Here is a 20313-nt window from a genome sequence, read left to right on the forward strand (position 1 = left end):
GCAAGCTGATATGTGCAGGAGCTTGGACGGCAACCTCCTTACAGACGAGTGTGAAGTGATCGAAATGTGGAAGCAGCACTTCGACGAGCATCTAAACGGCGAAGCAGTAGAGCGCGAGGACGGTATGACAACTAATCTTGGTGCAAGAGCAGAAGACATCATGATTCCAGCCCCCGATCTCCTGGAGGTGGAAGAGGAGATTGGCCGGTTGAAAAACAAACAAACTTCCCAGCGAGCTATTGAAATATGGAAGAGAAACACTGGCTAGAGTCGTGCACTGGGTCATTGTCAAGGTTTGGAAGGAAGAACGAGTACCGTAGGAGTGGATGGAGGGTATTGTGTGTCTACATAAAGGGCGACAAGCTGGAGTGCTGCAATTACCGGGCAATCACTCTGTTGAACGCCGCTTACGAGGTACTCGAAGCAGTTCGTGGGTCACTACCAGCCGGGAGGGTGCCCGCGCCATTACGGATCAGATATTCACGGTTCGGCAGGTTATGCAGAAATGCCGCGAATATAACGTGCCCACACATCTTTTGTTCATCGATTTTAAATCGGCGTACGACACAATCGATCGGGACCAGCTATGGCAAATTATGCACGACTACGGATTTCCGGACAAACTGACGCGGTTGGTCAAAGCGACGAAGGATCGAGTGAAGTGTGTAGTTCGAGTTCCGGGGGCATTCTCGAGCCCCTTCGAAACCCGAAAAGGCCTAAGGCAAGGTGATGGTCTCTCGTGCTTACTGTTTAACATTGCCCTGGAAGGTGTCAGTAGAAGAGCGGGGATTAACACGAGTGGCACGATATTCCAAAAGTCGGTTTAACTGTTTGGTTTCGCCGACGATATCGACATGGTGGCTCGGACCTTTGTGAAGATGGCGGATACGTACATCGGACTAAAGGCTGAAGCCAAACGGATTGAACTGGTCATCAATGCATCGAAGACGAAGTACATGAAAGGAAGAAGTTCTCAAGAAGACAGTACTAACCTCCCACCTCGAATTCAATTGGTGGTGATGAAATCGAGGTGGTTGATGAATTCGTGTATCTGAACTCACTGGTAACTGCCGTCAACGATACCAGCAGAGAAATTCAACGGCTCATTATGGCAGGAAGTCGTGCATACTTTGGTCTCCGGAGGACGCTCCGACCGAGTAGAATTCGTCGCCGCACCAAGTTAACCATCTACAAGACGCTAATCAGACGGGTAGTCCTCTACGGGCACGAGACATGGACTATGCTTGTGGAGGACCAACCCGCCCTTGCGGTCTTCGAGCGGAAGGTGTTGCATAACATCTTCGGTGGACTGCAGATAGAAAACGGAGTGTGGAGAAGGCGAATGAACCACGAACTGCATGAGCTGCTTGAAAGCCATCTATGGTCCACACCGCTAAGATAGGCAGGTTGCGGTGGGTTGGGCATGTTGTAAGGATGTCGGACGACAGCCCGGTAAAGATGGTTTTTGAAACCAATCCGTCAGGGACGAGACGGAGAGGTGCACAGCGGGTAAGGTGGATCGATCAGGTGGAAGACGACCTGCGGACTCTACTGGACTGTTTGGTAAGGTAAGTAGGATCGTAGCGCCAGCCCCGCAATTGTCCTGTACACTTAACGGTTGGCTGCGAAGTTTTTATATAGTAAACAGAAGATCAACCGAAATGTAGCACCAAGGCATTCCTTTGTTTTGGTCGAATACCAATAGAGCTTTCATCCAAACAAAAACGGAAAAAAATTCACCATGTTTTCTTGAAAATAAAATAGATGACCTTATATTTTTTCGTTCCTTTATTTTCAGTCTTACACTTAATAACCGTTTAATAATGCTACATACTTTTCGCTTATTCTTGTGTAATTGCGTTCTCTATATACTTTCGAACGATATTAGAAAAAAATAATTTTTGAGTTAAGGGAAAATAATCTCAGGAATAGCAGATCAGCAATTGTTTTTGGTTATAAAAAAGTTTTCACCATACACCGGCCATCATTTAGTAGACATGCAAATCCGTGTAAAATATATGCGTATGTGCAGTTACTGCAGAACCAGAAATTAACCCTCTAGTGCCCAAATTAATTTTTAAACGGACTTCGAATAAATCACTATGAAGCGTTATATACATTTTTTAAGTTCTCATTGAAGCTTTCTAGAGGTTCAACTGAAGACCGTCTAAAGGCGGCACTGGGCACTAGAGGGTTAAGGAAAAACCATAGAAGATGTCGATCCTGTTCTATACCCTTTCGCGACTCTGAGAAACATTTCCATACAGCAGGGTGAAATGGCGATATTGTGCAAAGGCATCAGAGAAAGCTTAACTGCTCAGTGTATTTAATATAATATTAAAAGCAGCTGTATAAAATGTAAACGATTTTGAACGGTGATAATTTTTTCCAATCAGTACAATACAATCATTACCTATCGTATACATCATTCAGCATGATTAACATATCCATTTTCATAAATAAACTATCTGCACCTATGAGAAGTTTGTTTCGTCAAACTGAAATAATCCATAAAAGCTTTCAATGGAAATAAAACAAAAAAATTTAAACCACTGAGAAATTCACATTTCAACGCTGCTCATAGTCTTCAATTCTCCATTGATCCGTGGAATAAACATGCAATCTAAAATGTAGTTCAATGCACCAGACAACACCATCCCATCCAAGAGAGTAAACGCGACTAGTTTTGATTCTCTCGTGAATAGCGCTCGTTCACGCGATGAATCTAAAACCCCTTTTTTTCTTCTCAAAACGTTTATCCATTGCCGATGGTCGTCCGTCACTTCTTTGTTCACTGTCCACTATCGCAGTCTGTTATCGTTGTGCAGTTGAGACTGTTGTCCCCACAGGCTAGCTTAGTGGCAGAGTATAGTTAGTAAAACTAGTTGAATCATCAATTTGTGCACGTGCAAAATTCAAACTAAGCTGGTTAGTTAGTTCGGTGTTCTGCCGGAAGGATTGGCAATAAATCAGGTATATTGAACCGGTTTTGTTGCATTCGCTTGTAAAGTAATATGCAATAGATACCGACAGGGAAAAGCCTTCAAATAACGACGACACGCGCTAGTGTTCCATATGGTATCAGGTATTTTACAAGCAAAGCGCTGCCCGCGTCATCAATTCGCCATTGATTGCTATCCTGTGTTTAAACAGCTGTTTCATGATAACCTTCACAAACCGTGCGTCTCCATTTAATTGCAGTAACGGTTGTTTATGGAGCCGATTCAAACCGTAGTGCATTTTGTGTTTGATACAGTTAAGGTTCACATATAATTGTGAAGTTATCAGAAGCATTATTAGTTCTTAGAAAACAAAAATACCTAAATTGCAAACAACAAAGTGTATTGAAAGATATTTTTTTTTCTCGCTTGTTTTCCGTCGGTCTAGTTCCGCCACTGTTGTATCCAATCACCGACGCCCAGGGAGGCGACTCCACACCCAGGACCCTAACTCACGACCCGTTTATTAACGGACCGGCGCCAACGGCTTTACTTCCTCATGCGATGGAAGGCGTGATCCCAGAGATTTTTCGCCTCAGAAAATCTCCCGGTGTCGGCTAGGATTGAATCTAGACAAGTTGGGTTGGTTGTGAGTGAATCACGCCACCTCACAACCATCGACACCTATGTCGGCGGTGGGATTCGAACCCAGGCGTCGAGCGTGGTTGGCGGAGACATTACCAACCACACTAGGCCCCGCTATTGAAAGATATGTCGCCTTAACCCCTTTCGCATAAGTATAGCGTATACTATACCAGACATAATTTTGCTGATAACAAAATTTAGTGTCAGTGTGTAACTAACATAAGCGTAAATTGCTTCTAGTAGTGGATCCAGAATGAACACATTGCAATTGCCTCCATAGCGATGGCTCGATGACGACCTTGATATCTCGACAAACAACAACAAGTGCGTCGCCTCATGAACCACAACACGTTGGTGCTTCTCCGTTGTTGCCAGTAAACTATTGACAGTCTCCGCGTTTGGAACGTGTACTACATTATGTTAGGCTCCAAATTGAGCGTGTCTCGATTAAACAAGTGAAATTTGATAACCTTGCTAATTATAGGGTTCAATTGGTTTACACTGTGATGCCTGAAATACGATACGGCATGATATGTGAACGTTAAAAGGTGTGCCTTTGCATTGCAAAGTGATTGCATGTGAAAATACGATATGGCTAGGCGAGTCATCAAAACAAGTGTCGGATCAAGCGAAGGATCACCGACATCTACCAGGAGCTCTTCCCGTTTCCTTGTGGTGGATTTTACGAATGATAATGAAGAGGTGAGTGATATTACTATTATTTTAAACAAAATCCTTTCTAACATTGAAAATAGGAAAAAATAGAAGTTAGAATGCACAATTCAAATTCAATAACAGAATATATTCAAAACTTTTCCCCAAAAAACCGTATTGAATAAAAAACTGTATATTTCAAAAATACTAACTTATAGGAAAAACCAAAATCAACAAGAATGAAAACATGAAAGTGTGAAAACTTACACATATGCACATAAATTTATGATTTTATTTTTGTGATAACAAAGCAGGTAATCATGACCTGAGAATCATGACATACCCTGTTAAAATGAACATTTAATTTATTAAAATACATCCTGACTCTGCCATGATGAGGCGCAAATATGTATACTGCCGTAATCTCGCAGACTGACGTAAGCGCCATTTTTTCAAATATGGGGTTCTTATGCCAATTTTTTGGTTATTCGAAGACCCATCTTTTGGTATCTTTCTTTTAGTTGTAACTTATTCGTACGCCTCAGTAACCAGCTGGCCTATTAAATTCTGTGTAATCAACTAGAATAACCCTGGGCAAGATGCAAAAATACTGTCTTGTTAGGGTAGCATCTTGGCAAGATCCCTGAGTTATAACTAGTCAATTAACTGCCGAAGGATAAGGAAAGGCAAGGATCTTTGAAGGTTAATAAGTGTGTGTAGGTGTGAGTGCGTGTGTGTGCAAATGTATGTGCATCTGTTTGTTTGTTGAGTTTACTATGCTGAAAAATAATGATGATAATAATAAAAATAGTAATAATACCAATAATAACCGTAACAATTATAATAATAACAATAATAAAATTAAAAACAGAACATAATAATAACAACATATGCTAATCAATTAACAAAAACAAACATAATAAAATAATACTTAGCTTTGAAAACGAAGAACTGTGGTTTCTTGATCAAATTTCGCTGTGTTGGTGAATTCAACACATATCTAGACATCCAAACTCGAAAATTCATTATGAAACTCGGAATAAAATCGTGAAAGTTATTTAAAAAAACGAAAAGGGAAAGAGAAAAAAGAATGCATATATGAACGATGTAGTCTATAAAGAAACCACGTACACGTTTACTAAATAATACTACATACAACAATACAGCTTTGCACATGGAACTAACAGTAAAAAGCGAAGAATTTAAGTTCATGTTTAACTACAGTCCATCCATGAAAGCATAAGAGTCACACTGCCAGAAAAAAGTAAAATCATTAATTCATTTTATCTAATAAGTAACGAAGTATCGTGTGGGACTGTAATGCATTCATGGATATAGACAAGAAAAGAGCTTGCACTAAGTGGTCTGGTCCACGTGTGAGAAAAATTCTTTAGAGTTAATTGATATTGTTAAGAATCTTTCTCACATAGGAGATTGTCGAGATCAGAGTAGGAAAGACTACAACATAGGTACCGTAAACTGGGGTGACTTTGATCACCGGGGTGACTTTGATCACTGCACCTCTTTTTTGTAAATGTCATAAAAAGGGCTCGTAGTGCTTGGGAGTTGTCGTAATCTTCACTGATTGCGTGGATATATGTTCGCATTGCTACTATTCATGCATTTCCTGCTATTTAAAGAGTGTTTTTCATGCTAAATTATTAATTGAAAATAAAGTGTATTTTTGGCGATTTTTGTTGCATACAAACAATCGTTTCAAGCAGATTCAAAACAACAAGTTGCAATACGTAAAGTTTTTTTATTTTGTTCCCAGATTAGTTCTTAAGATGTACAAATATTATAACAATACATTTTATTGTTATTTTTGCAAGTTTTTCCTCAAACGCAATGTTGAGTCCCAATATTCTCCACAGCGTATTACATATTTCTTCTTAACAAAAACCCAAGACGTGAAGTAACATGCAAATTTGGCCAATTTCATAAGTCATATTCCTCGTGGACTAGTTTTTGATTATTTTAGACCACCTTCTCTCTCAGTGGATAATCATTCATATATATTCTAAAAATTTTGTATGAATCTTGTACATACATTCGCCATTATAAACTGTTCACGTAGAATGTGAATGGCCCCCAAATTGCTTTCCATATTTATAAACTCGTTTAAGTCGTTTAAGGCTGTTCAATTTAGTGAAAGTAGCAAAGTGTTACACCAAATTAATCAAAACAATGAAGTGATCAAAGTCACCCTGGAATGATGATTGGTGTAAAATTTTTAGAGCATATTTAAAAACACCAAAATTGTTGCTAAACCTTTTGAAGTAGTGACTGAATCTTTTCAATGCATGCCAGTACTTATTTTAAAAATATCGAATAATATTGTTTTCAGTATATCCTGAAAATATTTGAGATACAATAAAAAAAGTGATCAAAGTCACCCCAGTTTACGGTATCTGACTCTCATCATCTCCCTTAGCTCCCATCCGCCATCCGCCACCCGGGAGCACGCGAGCACGGCTGCTAAAACTCCCATACTATAGTTTTGTGGCTCCATCTTAGGATTCCGTAAAGCTATAAGAACCCGAGATAGGAGCTCAACCACCAAACCCAGGGGCGCGCACTACTGAATGACTTGTTAGTACCTATTTGGATCCTTTTCGAAAAATTTAGAGTCACTTTTTCTTGATTTTTTGGTCACTGAAGTCACTACTGTTGGATTGTCTAACCGTTACGAGCCCTGTACAAGGTATCATCAGTTCCTTGCAATTCATTCTCCGAAAGTTTTACTGTACAACAAAAAGTTCCCGTGCATTCCCCGCGGGAATTCAACAGAAATTTGAGCTTTGATTACAGTTTAACAAATATACTTAAAATGATTAGAGATCAGATCTTTAAGTTTGTGCAAATTATGCATGTGGTTGCTGAGTAAGAAGAGTTTGAAGGTCATTTATCGAGGAAAAACCCTATCACTCCGCTGGAATAGGGTTAAATAAAGCCTATGCTAAAATGGATACGTTCTTCTTGAAATTTACTTCTCAGAAAAATTCTTCTACCAAGAACAAATACTTAGTTTGCTGAACCAAGTACGAGTGCATAGTTTCAGTCAGTTAAAAAACGATTGATTATTTTTTGCATATTTTGAACTCATTTGGCATTAATTAGTACTTTCCTTTTCGCGTCGAAAAAAGCAAATTAAGTAACCTAATTATTATTGAGTGTTGTTGTATGGTTCCTCGTGAGCGTTCACATCGAATGCTCTGAAATAAATTCAGCTCAGAACTAACTTTTTAAAAAAATCCCAAGCCCCTGAAATTTTCCCTGATGACTTTACAAATACCCTGATATTCCCTGATCGAAAAATTAAATCCCTGATACAGGTCGGACTCGATTATCCGGAGACTCGATTATCCGGAAACTCGATTATCCGGAATTTTAGACTCGATTATCCGGAATTCCATTTTTTTGTGTCCGTTTTTAAATTTTAATTCCGAAATTTTATCTTTACCATCCTTTCTGGCATATTTTTAATTTTTTGTTTGCCTTTCAAGATATTACCCCTTTTTACCTTAGAAATAACTTCTGGTTACGCCACTGCATCATACAAGTAAATAAAGAAAAGAAATATTTATTTTATGTTCGTTAATCACAAAATTTCAGTATTTTTTGTGTGATCCGATTATCCGGAATGAAAATTTTTTTGATGATCCGGATAATCGAGTCCGACCTGTATTCCCTGATTCTCCCGGTAGTCGCCACCCTGGCTTATGTATTTAGCTACTACGATTGCCGTTCCTCTACCCTGCCAGTCTCGGGAGTATCCTTCTGTGTTGACATTGAACCAGATATAGTTTTTTGTCTCTATTGTGCATTGTGCCAGACGGGTTTTCTGCAATGCTATTATCGCATAACTGTTGTTAGCTAATTGATCATCCATTGCATTCCGTTTCGCTTCGTCCGAGCATCCTCTTGCATTCCAGCCTGCGATGGTAATATGTCTCTGTTTTGGGTGAATCACGTGGATTCTTGAGACTCCATTCCCGATCCCAAAGTTAATGTTCGCAACTGCGTTTTTTTAAACTTCAGTAATGAATGTATGAGCTTGCAGATTTTAGTCCTTGATTGCACAGCGCAACATTTTTTTTTTGCCTTGGCTCCTATGTCTGATTTTTTGAAGAAGTTTGATGCGAAAATAAATTTCCCTGAGTTTGAACATATTTCAACTTAAGGGGCAACAATGGCGCCATTTTGAATTTTTGAGAAACCGGTAATTTTTGTGTTTTTTTCGACGCCATTTTGTTTTGAGGCCAAATATCGAAATTCTAAGAGTTTGTCCACATATTAGCATCCTTTTACCCATCTTTTGGAAAAAAATAGATCTTGAATCGGACAAAAACTGAGCTCAAAACGGTGATTCTACGAAACCGGTTTTGGCATAGTTTTAGTATATTTCACAATGCAAGACCCTCCCAGCTAGTCTCGAGGTACGATGCTGGCCTAACAAGCCAGTTGTCGTAGGTTCGAGTCTCGGCTCGGGAGAGACTGTTAGTGTTAGTAGGATCGTAGCGCTGGCCCCGCAATTGTCCTGTACACTTAACAGTTGGCTGCGAAGTCTGTGTATAATAAACAGAAGGTCGAGTTCCGAATCGGAATGTAGCACCAAGGCTTTGCTTTGCTTTGCTCGTCAGTGGCGACCCACTGTCATCGCTTACTCACACTTGACATCTACCTCGACAAAGTTGGTAGAACGCGTCCAGACCCTTACTGAACCAAAGGGCAGGGAACAAAATGACGTATGCACCATTTCAATACAAAACTGACAAGTAACTCGTTCGTTTTTGGGCCGTATTGAAAAACTGATCAAAGGGATGTACGTCATAATGTTATATCACGGCAGTATAGTGAAAATGAGGAACGTAACTTGAAAAACTTACTATGAAACAGAAATTTCGAAGACACATTGAAAACTACCAACGAAATATTAGATCCTTCATATAAACTAAGTTTTTTGCGAAAATAATGCCACTATCATCAAACTTTTTTCATCCACAGATTGCTCACAAATCATTCAACGTGCATCAGAACCCCCCAGCCCAGGACTTCTACCAGCTCAAACAGCGCTGCCTCACCGAAGGAAAACTTTTCGAAGATCCCGACTTTCCACCGGTGCACGCTTCTCTCACGAAAAGTCAATCTAAGGTAGACCCGTCGATCGAATGGCTCCGTTCCGGTCAGATGTGCCGGAAGCCAAAGTTCTTTCACGACGGTGCGTCCCGATTCGACGTTCGCCAGGGCAGTCTTAACGACTGTTGGCTCCTGACGGCGACCGCGAACCTTACCGCCAATCGGCGCCTATTTCGAAAAGCGGTCCCTCTGGACAACTCCTTCGCCGAGGACGAATACGGAGGAATATTCCATTTTCGCTTCTGGCAGTTTGGCCAATGGGTGGATGTGGTGATTGACGATCGACTTCCGACCCAAAAGGGTGAGCTGATTTTTATGCGATCTGCCCATAAGAACGAATTTTGGAGTGCACTGTTGGAAAAAGCGTACGCCAAACTTCACGGTTCGTACGAGGCCTTAAATGGCGGTTCGGCTAGAGAAGCAATGCAAGATTTCACCGGAGGCATAACCGAGTGGTATCGCTTGAAAGGAACAGAGACGCCAGACAATCTGTTCGAGATCATTCAGAGCGGGTTCGAAAGAGATTCTATGTTCGCCTGTAGTATTCAGGTAATTAACTCGAGTATATATCAAATTACCATAACTGTATCGATGGCAACTTTTCAGGCCGATCCATCGAAATCAGTGGTTCACACTCCCCAAGGATTACTGAAGGGTCATTCTTATTCAATCACCAAAACACATATTTTCGACCCCACAAAACATCAGCTGGTGCGGCTACGCAATCCTTGGGGTGACGGAATCGAATGGAATGGCCCCTGGAGCGATCGATCCAAAGAATGGGATGCAATTCCCAAGGTTCAACGCAAAGAGATAGGACTTTCCATTGAGAATGATGGAGAGTTTTGGATGAGTTTCACCGACTTCGTCCGTTATTTCGACCGGGTAGAAATATGCAATTTATCTCCAGATCCATTAGACGATCCGGACGCGAGTCTGCGCGGTTGGCAAGTGTCAACAGTCGATGGAGAATGGGTAAAAGGATCCACAGCCGGTGGATGCATTGACTTTATGGAATCTTTTTGGACAAATCCACAATATGTGATACGGTTGAATCAGCCGGATCGTGATGGAAACACAGGAATGTGCACAGTAGTGATCGCGCTTATGCAAAAATTCCGCAGAGCAGAAGATCTTGCCAGTTTGACCATCGGTTTTCTCGTTTACCGAATAACCGAAGAAGACCTTCGTCATAAACCCGTCCCTAAGAAATTCTTCCAAAAGAACGAACATCGCATTGCTGCGCGATCCATTTACATCAATTCACGAGAAGTCAGTTGCCGTTTGAGGCTTAGTCCAGGAGTCTACCTAGTCGTACCGTCGACCTTGCAACCCAATGAAGAGGGAGAGTTTCTAGTTAGAATTTTCTCCGAAATGCAAAACTGCTTAGAGGAAAACGACTGTACAGTATGCTTTGGAACGATGGATGATCGAGTATCAGGACCACTGCTGGAGAATGACGATTGGGAGCAAATGGTCCGCTGTTTCTACGATATGGCCGATCGCAAGGGAGAGATCGATCATCTAGTTTTAGGTACCATTCTAAACAAATTCTTTTTCGCTCCACCACCCAAACTGAAGAAACGCAAAAGTGTTTGGAAAACCCTTCAACTGCGACTACAGCATATTCTGTTATGCTGGTGGATCTGCTCCGTTCGACCAAAAGCATCAACTGCAAACACGAGCACAACAAACCGAGACGTGGTGCAGAAAATTTCCAAACTTTTGATTTCACGGGTTAATTTGAACAAGTCGACCCAGCTAAACTACGATCAGTTCCGCACGATCATACGCGATGTACAACAGTGGCAGGCAGTTTTCAAACTGTACGACACGGACAACAGTGGACATCTCGACCGGAAGGAACTGAAAAATGCATTGAACTCATCCGGATTCAACGTTAACAATCGCGTTCTACACGAGCTCATGAAGCGCTGTCGGGAACGGGGTCTGGAAACGATGGAGTTGCTGGATTTTGTGTTATGTGCCGTAGAAGGACGGAATGCTATTGGTATGAAAAAATACCATATATTCCAGTAGAAAGTGTAATTATGAATATTCTTTTTTTTTTTAGAAAAACTGAACCATGAACTAGTGGACAAGTCATGCCACAAATCAGCTCTCGATAGAATTAAATAGTATGTCCCGGTGGATGAAAACTTTCAGACACTTACAGCCAAACTTCAATATGCCATTGCTTTGTGTTTACTGCCAATAAGTACTTTGCTGGTAAATGAATGACAATCACTAAATCGCAAAAGTAAGATATACTTACAGTAACTATTATACACTTAATTTTACAAATAAACAACAAATTTCAATATAAAATATCAAATACCAATACGTTGAGTTGTTAGAAAAAGCATGTAATATATTACTTATTGTTAACGCTTAACGAATAAAGTTCATTCAACTATCGTGCAACTGCAATACTGTAAAACATCAACTCACATTTTTTTACTGCTCATTCGATAATCGACCACCTTTTTTTTTAATATTACGTATTTAATCTGAATCAAGTTTATATGAGAATCGATACACGGGAGTCTGAACTACCATGGAAAAATTTATTGAGACTCTATCGTATGCGCGATCTTGATTAAAAATATTATTTTCACAAAAAGGTAATATTAAAATGTATTCAGTTTTTTACGTGGGTACGGTGTTCCAAATACCGTTATTATAAAATAAAATACGCCATCAAAACTGTTAATGCCAGTTGGTTTGTTTTACTGTCCTGCACTTCTGGGTCAAATTTGAAAATCATCGTTGGACTAATTTTTGAGTTACGCGCTTTTAAAATTTTATGGAGGATTTTTCATACAAATGTTCTTAAACAACCCTTCCAAAACGAACATAATTCATAGTAAGTATTGTTTAGCAGACAACATGTGCCTCTTTGACAACCTTTCTGGAAGATTTGAGCTGTATTAGAACTATTGGGAACATTTCCGGATCAAAAAACCTTGGGTAAAATGGCCATTTGGCAATTTAAACCAAAAAACATCATTTGCGCCTCAGTTCACACTGGTATTCGAAAACTAGACCTATGGAAACTTTATATCTTAATGGCTTAGTACGAACATGTTTCAATTATAAAAAATATACCTTAAAAACTGTTCATGTTAGATGGTTTTTCGAAGATTTATCATAAGAATAATTATTCCTCATATACTACGTCTATATCTATGTGTACCGGGATATCTGTGGCAAAGTTATAAACTATGTTTAGCCTAAATCGTCTTAGATAAATAACCTCTTTTGTAATTGATGCCTGCGAGCTAAAATTGTGATCTGCATGATTTTGAGGTATGAAGAGTTTTTATCGCTTCCAAGTTATCGTGAAACAGGGTGCATTTATCCTTAGTTGAATTAATGATTGGCTCAATTCATTTTTCTATTAGTTTTGGTGGTAAATGATGTCTCAAAGACCCGTTTCCAAAATTTGCAAAAAATCAAGAGTTATAAGTTGGTTGCCTCAAACCTCGAATATCATAGAAAAGATAGAAAATGAGGTTTCAAATTGTACGAATTGCTCATATTATGTACATAATAGACCTAAAAACGTTCAATTGAGTTCTAGTTATTACATATACATTTCAATGTTGAACGGATTTGTATGTTACTTTATTGTAAATGCTCCATTCATCTTGTCTAATAACTAAACATAGATAAAAAAAGTGTTTACACAACATGTTTTTCATTCGATTCTGCTCCTGTTTTTAAAACGAAGTTCGTGCATTGTTCAAATAAACATTGATTTTGCCCAAATATATCCACGAATATACATAACAAATAATATTGATAGATTTACCACAGACGACGAGATGTACCTCTTTGAAAAAAAAATCTTAAAAATCCTCGTTCTGGAATGGAATGGATTGGATATTTTGAAACTTCGTTCGGAAAATTCGTTCAATTGGTAGGTTAACACTGATGTTCACCTAATTTTTTTTCTTGTATCTTATAGCATTTTTTCTCAGCTTTCCAATGCTGGTCTCAGATCGAAAGTCGGTAGTTGCGAACATGGTCAAAATTGCATTTTTCTGATATAATCCAAGATTGCGGCCAAATTCAAGAAGGCGGCCAAAATTCTGATTACTCCAAATGAAAGCCCTATCATTCCTCTTTACAGAAAATTGCTACTTGTGGTAGGTTCCATAACGAATTTTAGAGATATCGCTCAAATAAAACATCAAGAATTGTTAAATTTTCCACTTCTCTAGAAACTATTTCACCCCTTGGTGACCGAGGGGTCAACAAATTCAATCAAACAAAAATGGCATAACCATTTTTTCTCTATTCCTAACTAATATGTGCATTTATATCAAATTCGAAAGACCTTGTGCACCTAGTGGCCTGGTTTCAGCGAGAATTGATCAGGTGTCAAATAATGTTTTTCGGTAAGGCCCCGGGTAAAATGGCAATTTTTGCTTTTTACCCGGAGTTATTTAATCCGAACAATTTTCTGATGGTCCTAGTACAGCTCAAATCATCCAGAAAGGCCGTCAATGGGCATATGTTGCCTGCGAAACAATACCTACTATGATTTATGTTCGTTTTGGAAGAGTTGTTTGAGTATATTTGTATGAGAAATCCTCCCTAAAACTTTAAAAGGGCGTAACTCAAAAATTAGTCCAACGATGATTTTCAAATTTGGTTCAGAAGTGCAGAGCAGTAATACAAACCAACTGACATTAACAGTTTTGATGGCGTATTTTATTTTATAATAACGGTATTTGGAACACCGTGGTGGGACTACATCTTTGTTTTCTATACTGGGGTGCACTCTATAAAATTGGAAATGAAACTGGCAAGTGTTCCGTCAGAATTCAAACGATAATAACAGCATAACCACATGATGGATAATAATAACCAATATGTTGTCAGATAGACTAATATCTCGAAGGTTGGAACCAAATAAAAACGGATGTCTTGAGAGAGAACAGGTTAGTAAATGCAACAGTACCGTACAGTACAGGTGGAGCAGAGCGCCGCTGGTATATCGTTGCAGAGGTGCAAGATTTGCTATTCGTGTGCAATCAACACAAAAATTTCGCCGAATCTCAGCATTGTTTGTGCCGAGATTTGGACAGCCGGCTGCTCGGCAACAATCTCAGCTGAATCTCTTTTGCCGAGAATCTCGGGAAACCAATACTTGACAGATGTCATTTTATGCCGAGAATCGCGGTGCGCATTGGACTGTGCTCTCGGCAAATCCAACCAAGAGGCGGCAGACAAGTTTAACGACCTTTCGGTTATATAAGCTGAATGCTTCGGAACAGTAAAGAGCCGTTTTTTCAGGCGGAATGCAATGGATTTTAAACTACACTTTTTCGAGTCTTAGCCACTTTCCACCAATCTGTAGCACATTTTTTTCGACTTACACTTGTAAACACCTGGAGTTTGCACAAGTTTCAGTTTTTATCTGCTTCCTGTTTGCTCGCCCGTAACACGCGCAAATTTGCACTAAAAAATGGCGGCAATCCGTTCATGTAAATAACAGCTGTATTGCCGAAACACAGCATCGAGTAAAATTCCTCGGCATAAAGAGCGTTGAACGATAAATTCGGCAAGAATAGAGACAAGATTCGTCAAGCTTAGTTTTTTTGCGAAGTCTCAGCAAAACATTCTGGCGACTTTCGGCAACCCGCAATTTTTCGCTGAAATATCGGTTGAATTCCAAGTTGCCGGCTGTTTTTTAGTCGAGCTCAAGATCCAGTTTTAAGTGTGAAGAAAAAACTGCAATGTTGCTGCTGATGATTACCCAGGCAACCAATTCACGCGTATAACGTAAACAGTCATCGCATTGTACGTGCATTTATACGTGATAGTTACATCGCACAAGATGCTGCGAATGTTGCTCATACGCACAAAAGTGGAAACGATATGCGTGCATTTCCAAAATATCAAAACACTTTAACGATGAATACTAGGGTGGGTCGATGGATACTAGGGTGGGTCGATTTAAAAACCGCTTAGGCACATATGATTTTCGGATTTTAGGGATCAAAATAAGATACTTTTCTCAAGAAACCATACCTCTAAAATGAATTCTGATGTCCCTTGTACTAACGTGTAGGTACCCAAAAGGTCAAATTTCAAAAAATCCTGTTTTGACCCATTTAGAGTGACCCAATCGAGTCCAAATGTATGACCGACCCCCACTAACTTTGGAGGGCTGACCCACCCATGCTAGTGTTACCCCCCTGGGACCCCCCTAGGGGGTCTCCCATACAAAAATATAAAAAAATATCAAAAAATCACCATTTTTGGCACTTTATATGACAAAAATCAGTGAAATTATTAGGCTATTATAGGCTATTATTTTTCCGCACAAATGAAGTTTCTAGGAAAAAAATGTTTTTTTTTTGTTTTTGGATTTTTGTTTTCTCTTTAAAAATTTATTCGATCAGAACATAGGAAAGAAACTAAAAAATTATTGTTTGAAGTCTTTTTTGGTTTCAACACTGGGCAATTTCGCACGGCTCTCTAATGTCGCCTCCATAACAGCCTCTACATTTTCCGATATTACTCGTTTGGAAACGCTAGCTAGCAGTTGAACGTGTTGTTCCGTTCCTTGTATATGTAATGGAATATGCGGATCAGTAAATGGTGAGTCATCTTCATTTAAATATGCTATCAATGTTTCATACGGAATGATTCGCGTGAATGGTGGTTCAAATACGTTATTTTTATCAGTCAAATCGATCATTTTCGTGTAATCGAAGCAATGGAAGTTTATATCTGGTTTTTTATATTCTCTAAGTTCCGATGGGTCTTCAACATTGTCTCGATATCGTAAAATTTTCTTGATAGCAGAGTCGCGCACCTCTTTCCTATCATCAAACAACATTGATAGCAAGATATTTTCCGAATGTGCAAAATATGGATTATTTTTAATTACATGATTGACAACAGTGCGTAAATTTGGCTCCAGAAATTGTGCCCAAGTAATGTACTTGAAAAATAATACACTACCGTACACGACAGAGCTGTAATACTTGATATTAAAATACATTGGCACATAAACCTTAATTATAAATTCAACCAGAATTCTTAAATTTTTAGGTGGTTTTTTCATTGTCACATATAATCGTAATAATCTAGCGGCCTTGGTGAGCCAGCGAGAATGTACAATTTTCCCTGGTTTTATGTTAGCCAGATCCACAGAAACCACGCCATTAGAAATTGCATGTGCCATGTCGTATAAGTACTGCGAATCGGTGGAATATTCGTGCTGTTCTGCAACAGGAGGCATATTTTCCAACGCAATTCTCTGAAAGTCGCTCACCACCTAAAAATATAAAATAATTAAATAAATTTATTATGATTTCACCATTCAAAATGTTAGAAAATTATAATAAATGAGTGATAGCAATGACTTACCGGAAGAGCTTCAGAATTTTCAATTTGCTTGCTTAGTTTCCCGGTTGTTGATGTTGGTCCAGTGGTGGATGATTTATCCAAAACCCCAAACAAATGTCGAAACGGAAGTTCGTTGAAGTGTAGAAGGCAAACAAACCAATGCAATGGTCTTTTTAGCAGCAATTCGAATCTTCGTATAATTCCACCGTGTGTGCCAGTGTTTGTTGGCTCACCGTCAGTGCATATGCCAATCAATGCATCCAGAGATATGTTTTTATCGTTGAAAAATTCATTCAATTTTGTTGTTTTGTATTCAGCACTTTCCTCTACCAGTCTTGCGTAACCAATCAATCGAGAATTCGGTTCTCTCAAAATAACAAGGTGAGGTTCTTTTACCATCCTACTATGATACTTACCATCAATTTTTTCTCTTGTATAAGTATCATCTTTTCTGCCGTCGAATGAAAACGCTATTAAACCATTATTATTATTATTATTATTATTATTATTATCCCATGCGAAGCAGGAGAAAACAAAAATCCAAAAACAAAAAAAAACATTTTTTTCCTAGAAACTTCATTTGTGCGGAAAAATAATAGCCATTTCGCTGATTTTTGTCATATAAAGTGCCAAAAATGGTGATTTTTTGATATTTTTTTATATTTTTGTATGGGAGACCCCCTAGGAGGGTCCCAGGGGGGTAACACTAGCATGGGTGGGTCGGCCCTCCAAAGTTAGTGGGGGTCGGTCATACATTTGGACTCGATTGGGGCACTCTAAATGGGTCAAAACAGGATTTTTTGAAATTTGACCTTTTGGGTACCTACACGTCAGTACAAGGGACATCAGAATTCATTTTAGAGGTATGGTTTTCTGAGCAAAGTATCTTATTTTGATCCCTAGAATCCGAAAATCATATGTGCCTAAGCGATTTTTTGATCCCCTGCAAATCGAACCGCCCTAATGGATACACACTACGGGTTCTTTTATTACTCAATGCGACTTCATAAGTCAACATTAGCGAATTATTTCAGATATCTATGCGATGTTCGCCATGTATTCCTACGTGTTAGTTTATTAGAACATGCGACCAAAATCATTCCTTTTAATAAAAAAAAGCGAACAGTAGCAATTATTATACATATATTATTTATCCCTTGCTATTCATATTACAAGGAATAGTAAATTACAAATGAAAGTTTTTAATTTCTAACATTCTTTTCCTGTGGGCACACGCTGTAATCTCGAACCATGTACTCTTAGATTGTCAAGCAGCATTCATTCCACTCCTCCGTGGTCTCGTTGTCGATAATCTCTAAGTTTTGGTAATAACTTTCTAATTTCATCGCATAAATTACAACGAGACATCATAAAGCATGAATCTAATTAGATTTCGTATTGCGAGTTAGTTGGTAAATTTATGCGAGAATTATATTGATTATATTTCAGTTGAACTGTCATGGCCGCTCGATGAGCTGAGTTAATTCTTTAAACAAAATTAGGTGATTTTGCCGTTTTCAACAACAATCAAGAGTAAGTTTTCAACAAAGATATGAAGCAAAGTAATGCATAATTGATCCGAGTTGTTCGCAGATGTTTTCGGTAGTTCATGTTTTTGAGAAGAAGCAACTCGGTGTAGCGACTACATTTATCTGTGATACGATGTAGTAATATGGATGGTTTTCGAGTTTCACGCAAAGTCGTCAATGTGTAAATTAACTGCGAGTTTGCATTGGAGAAGTTAATTGGTGTTTCAATCCGGATTTATTACCTATTTATCGCAAGAATTACGCAAAACAACGTTATATGCGATGAAATTGGTTATATGAGGTAATGATCTATCGTAGTACTTTGTGCGATGTAAGCTGTGCAAATATTAGCGGCATCTAGTTATCATAAATTCAGTCGTTTACGGTGTTACAAAACGATGCCTTTGGCGACTAATTTTATATGCAATACGATGTGATACATAAGACTTTTGATTTTCACGTATAATCATCACTTTGTGAAATTAATAAGAGTTTGAAGAGACATGATATGAGTTTTACTGTATTGCTATGCGAGTATGTTACACATATCGTAAGAAGTTCGCAAAACAACACAATATGCGATGAAACACTTACGTTGCTCATACGATGGTGATGTACCACAGAACTTTATACGAGGTAATCCATGCAATCTTATGCGATTTTTAGTTGTCTCGGAGTTGTCTGAGCTTATCATCATGAATTTAGTCATTAACGGTGTTGCAAAATTATGTCTTTTGCGACTAAATTTATATGCAATACGATATGATATAGGAGACTTTTGCCTTATACGTATAATCATCACTTTGTGGAATTACTGCGAATTTGAGCAGGCACGATATGAGTTTATCTGTATTGCTATGCGAGTATATTACACTCATCGCAAGAAGTTCGCAAAACAACCCCGTATGCGATGAAACACATGCGTTGTTCATTCAGCTATACGATATTGATGCACCATAGAACTTTATACGAAGTAATCCGTGCAATCTTTTGCGACTTCTGGTTGTCTGGGTAGACACGGCAGTGCACGTTGATGATGCTGTAGTTGAAAAACCGGCCCTAAATTCTCAACTTACACATTCTCGCACTGATCGGCTGCCACCCCATCACGCGTAGGCGCATCTCGGCCAGTACTATAAAGCCGGTTCCTAGCTCGCCGGTGGTGCCACAACTCTGGTAGAAAGTAGCCGCCCGGTGACCGCTTTTTCATACCTTCTGTCCTGTCTAACAAAGTTCCTGCAGCGCTACGACTTCGAAGTTGCGTAATTGTAGCTCGTCGTACACAATCCTGTCGCATCCTGGAAAGCAGAGCGAATTGCAGTTCCATGTCCCAAGTTTCCAAACGTAGTCCTTATTTCGTTGTCTAGGTCCATGCCGATTATTCCGATCCGTATTATCTCTTACGTTACGTTGGGCCTTTTCCAACCCCTCGTCTCGCCGGGGGACCTTCGTGTCAGCTTTGTTTAAAGTCCCACGCTGACACCAGGATCATTGATCATCCGCTTCTAACATGAAGATCAGACGCTGTTCTGAGCCACACCATCTTGGTAAACAGACGCTCGGATCGGCGAAGCATTTCCTCTACCGCCGGAGTATGGTTTACGCGCCAACGATCGCGTCGCACCTTCTCATTTAGCTATTGTCGGATGACAACATTGGCTAGGCCATACAACCAGTTGTGTCCATGTTTCAACCGGCAGTCTAGTGTAATCATATGACTCGTGAAGGTGTGAGATAGGAACTTGCGAGCAGGCATGGCAATGGTACATTCTTATTTTTACTGTAAGGTACATTCTTATTTTTACTGTAAGGTACATTCTTATTTTTACTGGATGTGTTTGCTGTTGCTATTTGTTCGTGATACCTATTCGCGCTGGCAGTCCGGTAGTCACATTGAGAGTCTGAGAGTCACATTGGCAACAGAGCATTACAAAAGGAAACGAAAAATGTACTCCGTGTGTCGAATCGGCATTATTTGGAGGATGTCTTCGGGGTTGCGAATATAGGAAAGAGAAGAAGCTCAGCCCGAATCCACCGGA

At 39.3% G+C, this 20313-nt stretch overlaps 2 protein-coding genes across 4 annotated transcripts; one reads left to right on the top strand and one right to left on the bottom strand.

Moving 5' to 3' along the window:
* The first annotated feature begins 2797 nt into the window (after positions 1-2797).
* LOC129721040 (calpain-B-like) lies at positions 2798-12090 on the top strand. 3 transcript variants are annotated; one of them, XM_055673129.1, is made up of 6 exons: positions 2798-2973; positions 3388-4003; positions 4069-4286; positions 9246-9926; positions 9984-11388; positions 11452-12090. In XM_055673129.1, exons 3-6 carry the CDS (start codon positions 4176-4178, stop codon positions 11514-11516), a joined length of 2262 nt encoding a protein of 753 aa, XP_055529104.1. In that variant the 5' UTR covers positions 2798-2973; positions 3388-4003; positions 4069-4175; the 3' UTR covers positions 11517-12090. The 3 variants fall into 3 exon arrangements, with proteins under 3 accessions (XP_055529104.1, XP_055529101.1, XP_055529103.1); XM_055673126.1 differs by having other exon boundaries at positions 3388-4286; XM_055673128.1 differs by lacking the exon at positions 2798-2973 and adding an exon at positions 3186-3261 and having other exon boundaries at positions 3388-4286.
* Positions 12091-15702: 3612 nt separating this feature from the next.
* On the bottom strand, positions 15703-17170 carry LOC129721042 (uncharacterized). The gene is made up of 2 exons (XM_055673130.1): positions 16767-17170; positions 15703-16674 (listed from the first exon to the last, which is right to left on the bottom strand). The coding sequence occupies exons 1-2, from the start codon at positions 17142-17144 to the stop codon at positions 15817-15819; spliced, it is 1236 nt and encodes a 411-aa protein (XP_055529105.1). The 5' UTR covers positions 17145-17170; the 3' UTR covers positions 15703-15816.
* Positions 17171-20313: the final 3143 nt, after the last annotated feature.

The sequence above is a fragment of the Wyeomyia smithii genome, chromosome 2 (genome assembly GCF_029784165.1).
Source record: "Wyeomyia smithii strain HCP4-BCI-WySm-NY-G18 chromosome 2, ASM2978416v1, whole genome shotgun sequence".
In the NCBI taxonomy this organism is placed as follows: Eukaryota; Metazoa; Arthropoda; class Insecta; order Diptera; family Culicidae; genus Wyeomyia; species Wyeomyia smithii.

Excerpts from the sequence above, each read along its gene's own strand:
- LOC129721040 (XM_055673126.1), top strand. The coding sequence starts at position 4,176 with ATGGCTAGGCGAGTCATCAAAACAAGTGTCGGATCAAGCGAAGGATCA. Across the intron at positions 9,927-9,983 it reads TGTTCGCCTGTAGTATTCAG|GCCGATCCATCGAAATCAGT; the intron begins GTAATTAACTCG and ends GCAACTTTTCAG. Across the intron at positions 11,389-11,451 it reads AGAAGGACGGAATGCTATTG|AAAAACTGAACCATGAACTA; the intron begins GTATGAAAAAAT and ends TTTTTTTTTTAG.
- LOC129721042 (XM_055673130.1), bottom strand. The coding sequence starts at position 17,144 with ATGGTAAAAGAACCTCACCTTGTTATTTTGAGAGAACCGAATTCTCGA. Across the intron at positions 16,675-16,766 it reads AAAATTCTGAAGCTCTTCCG|GTGGTGAGCGACTTTCAGAG; the intron begins GTAAGTCATTGC and ends TTATATTTTTAG.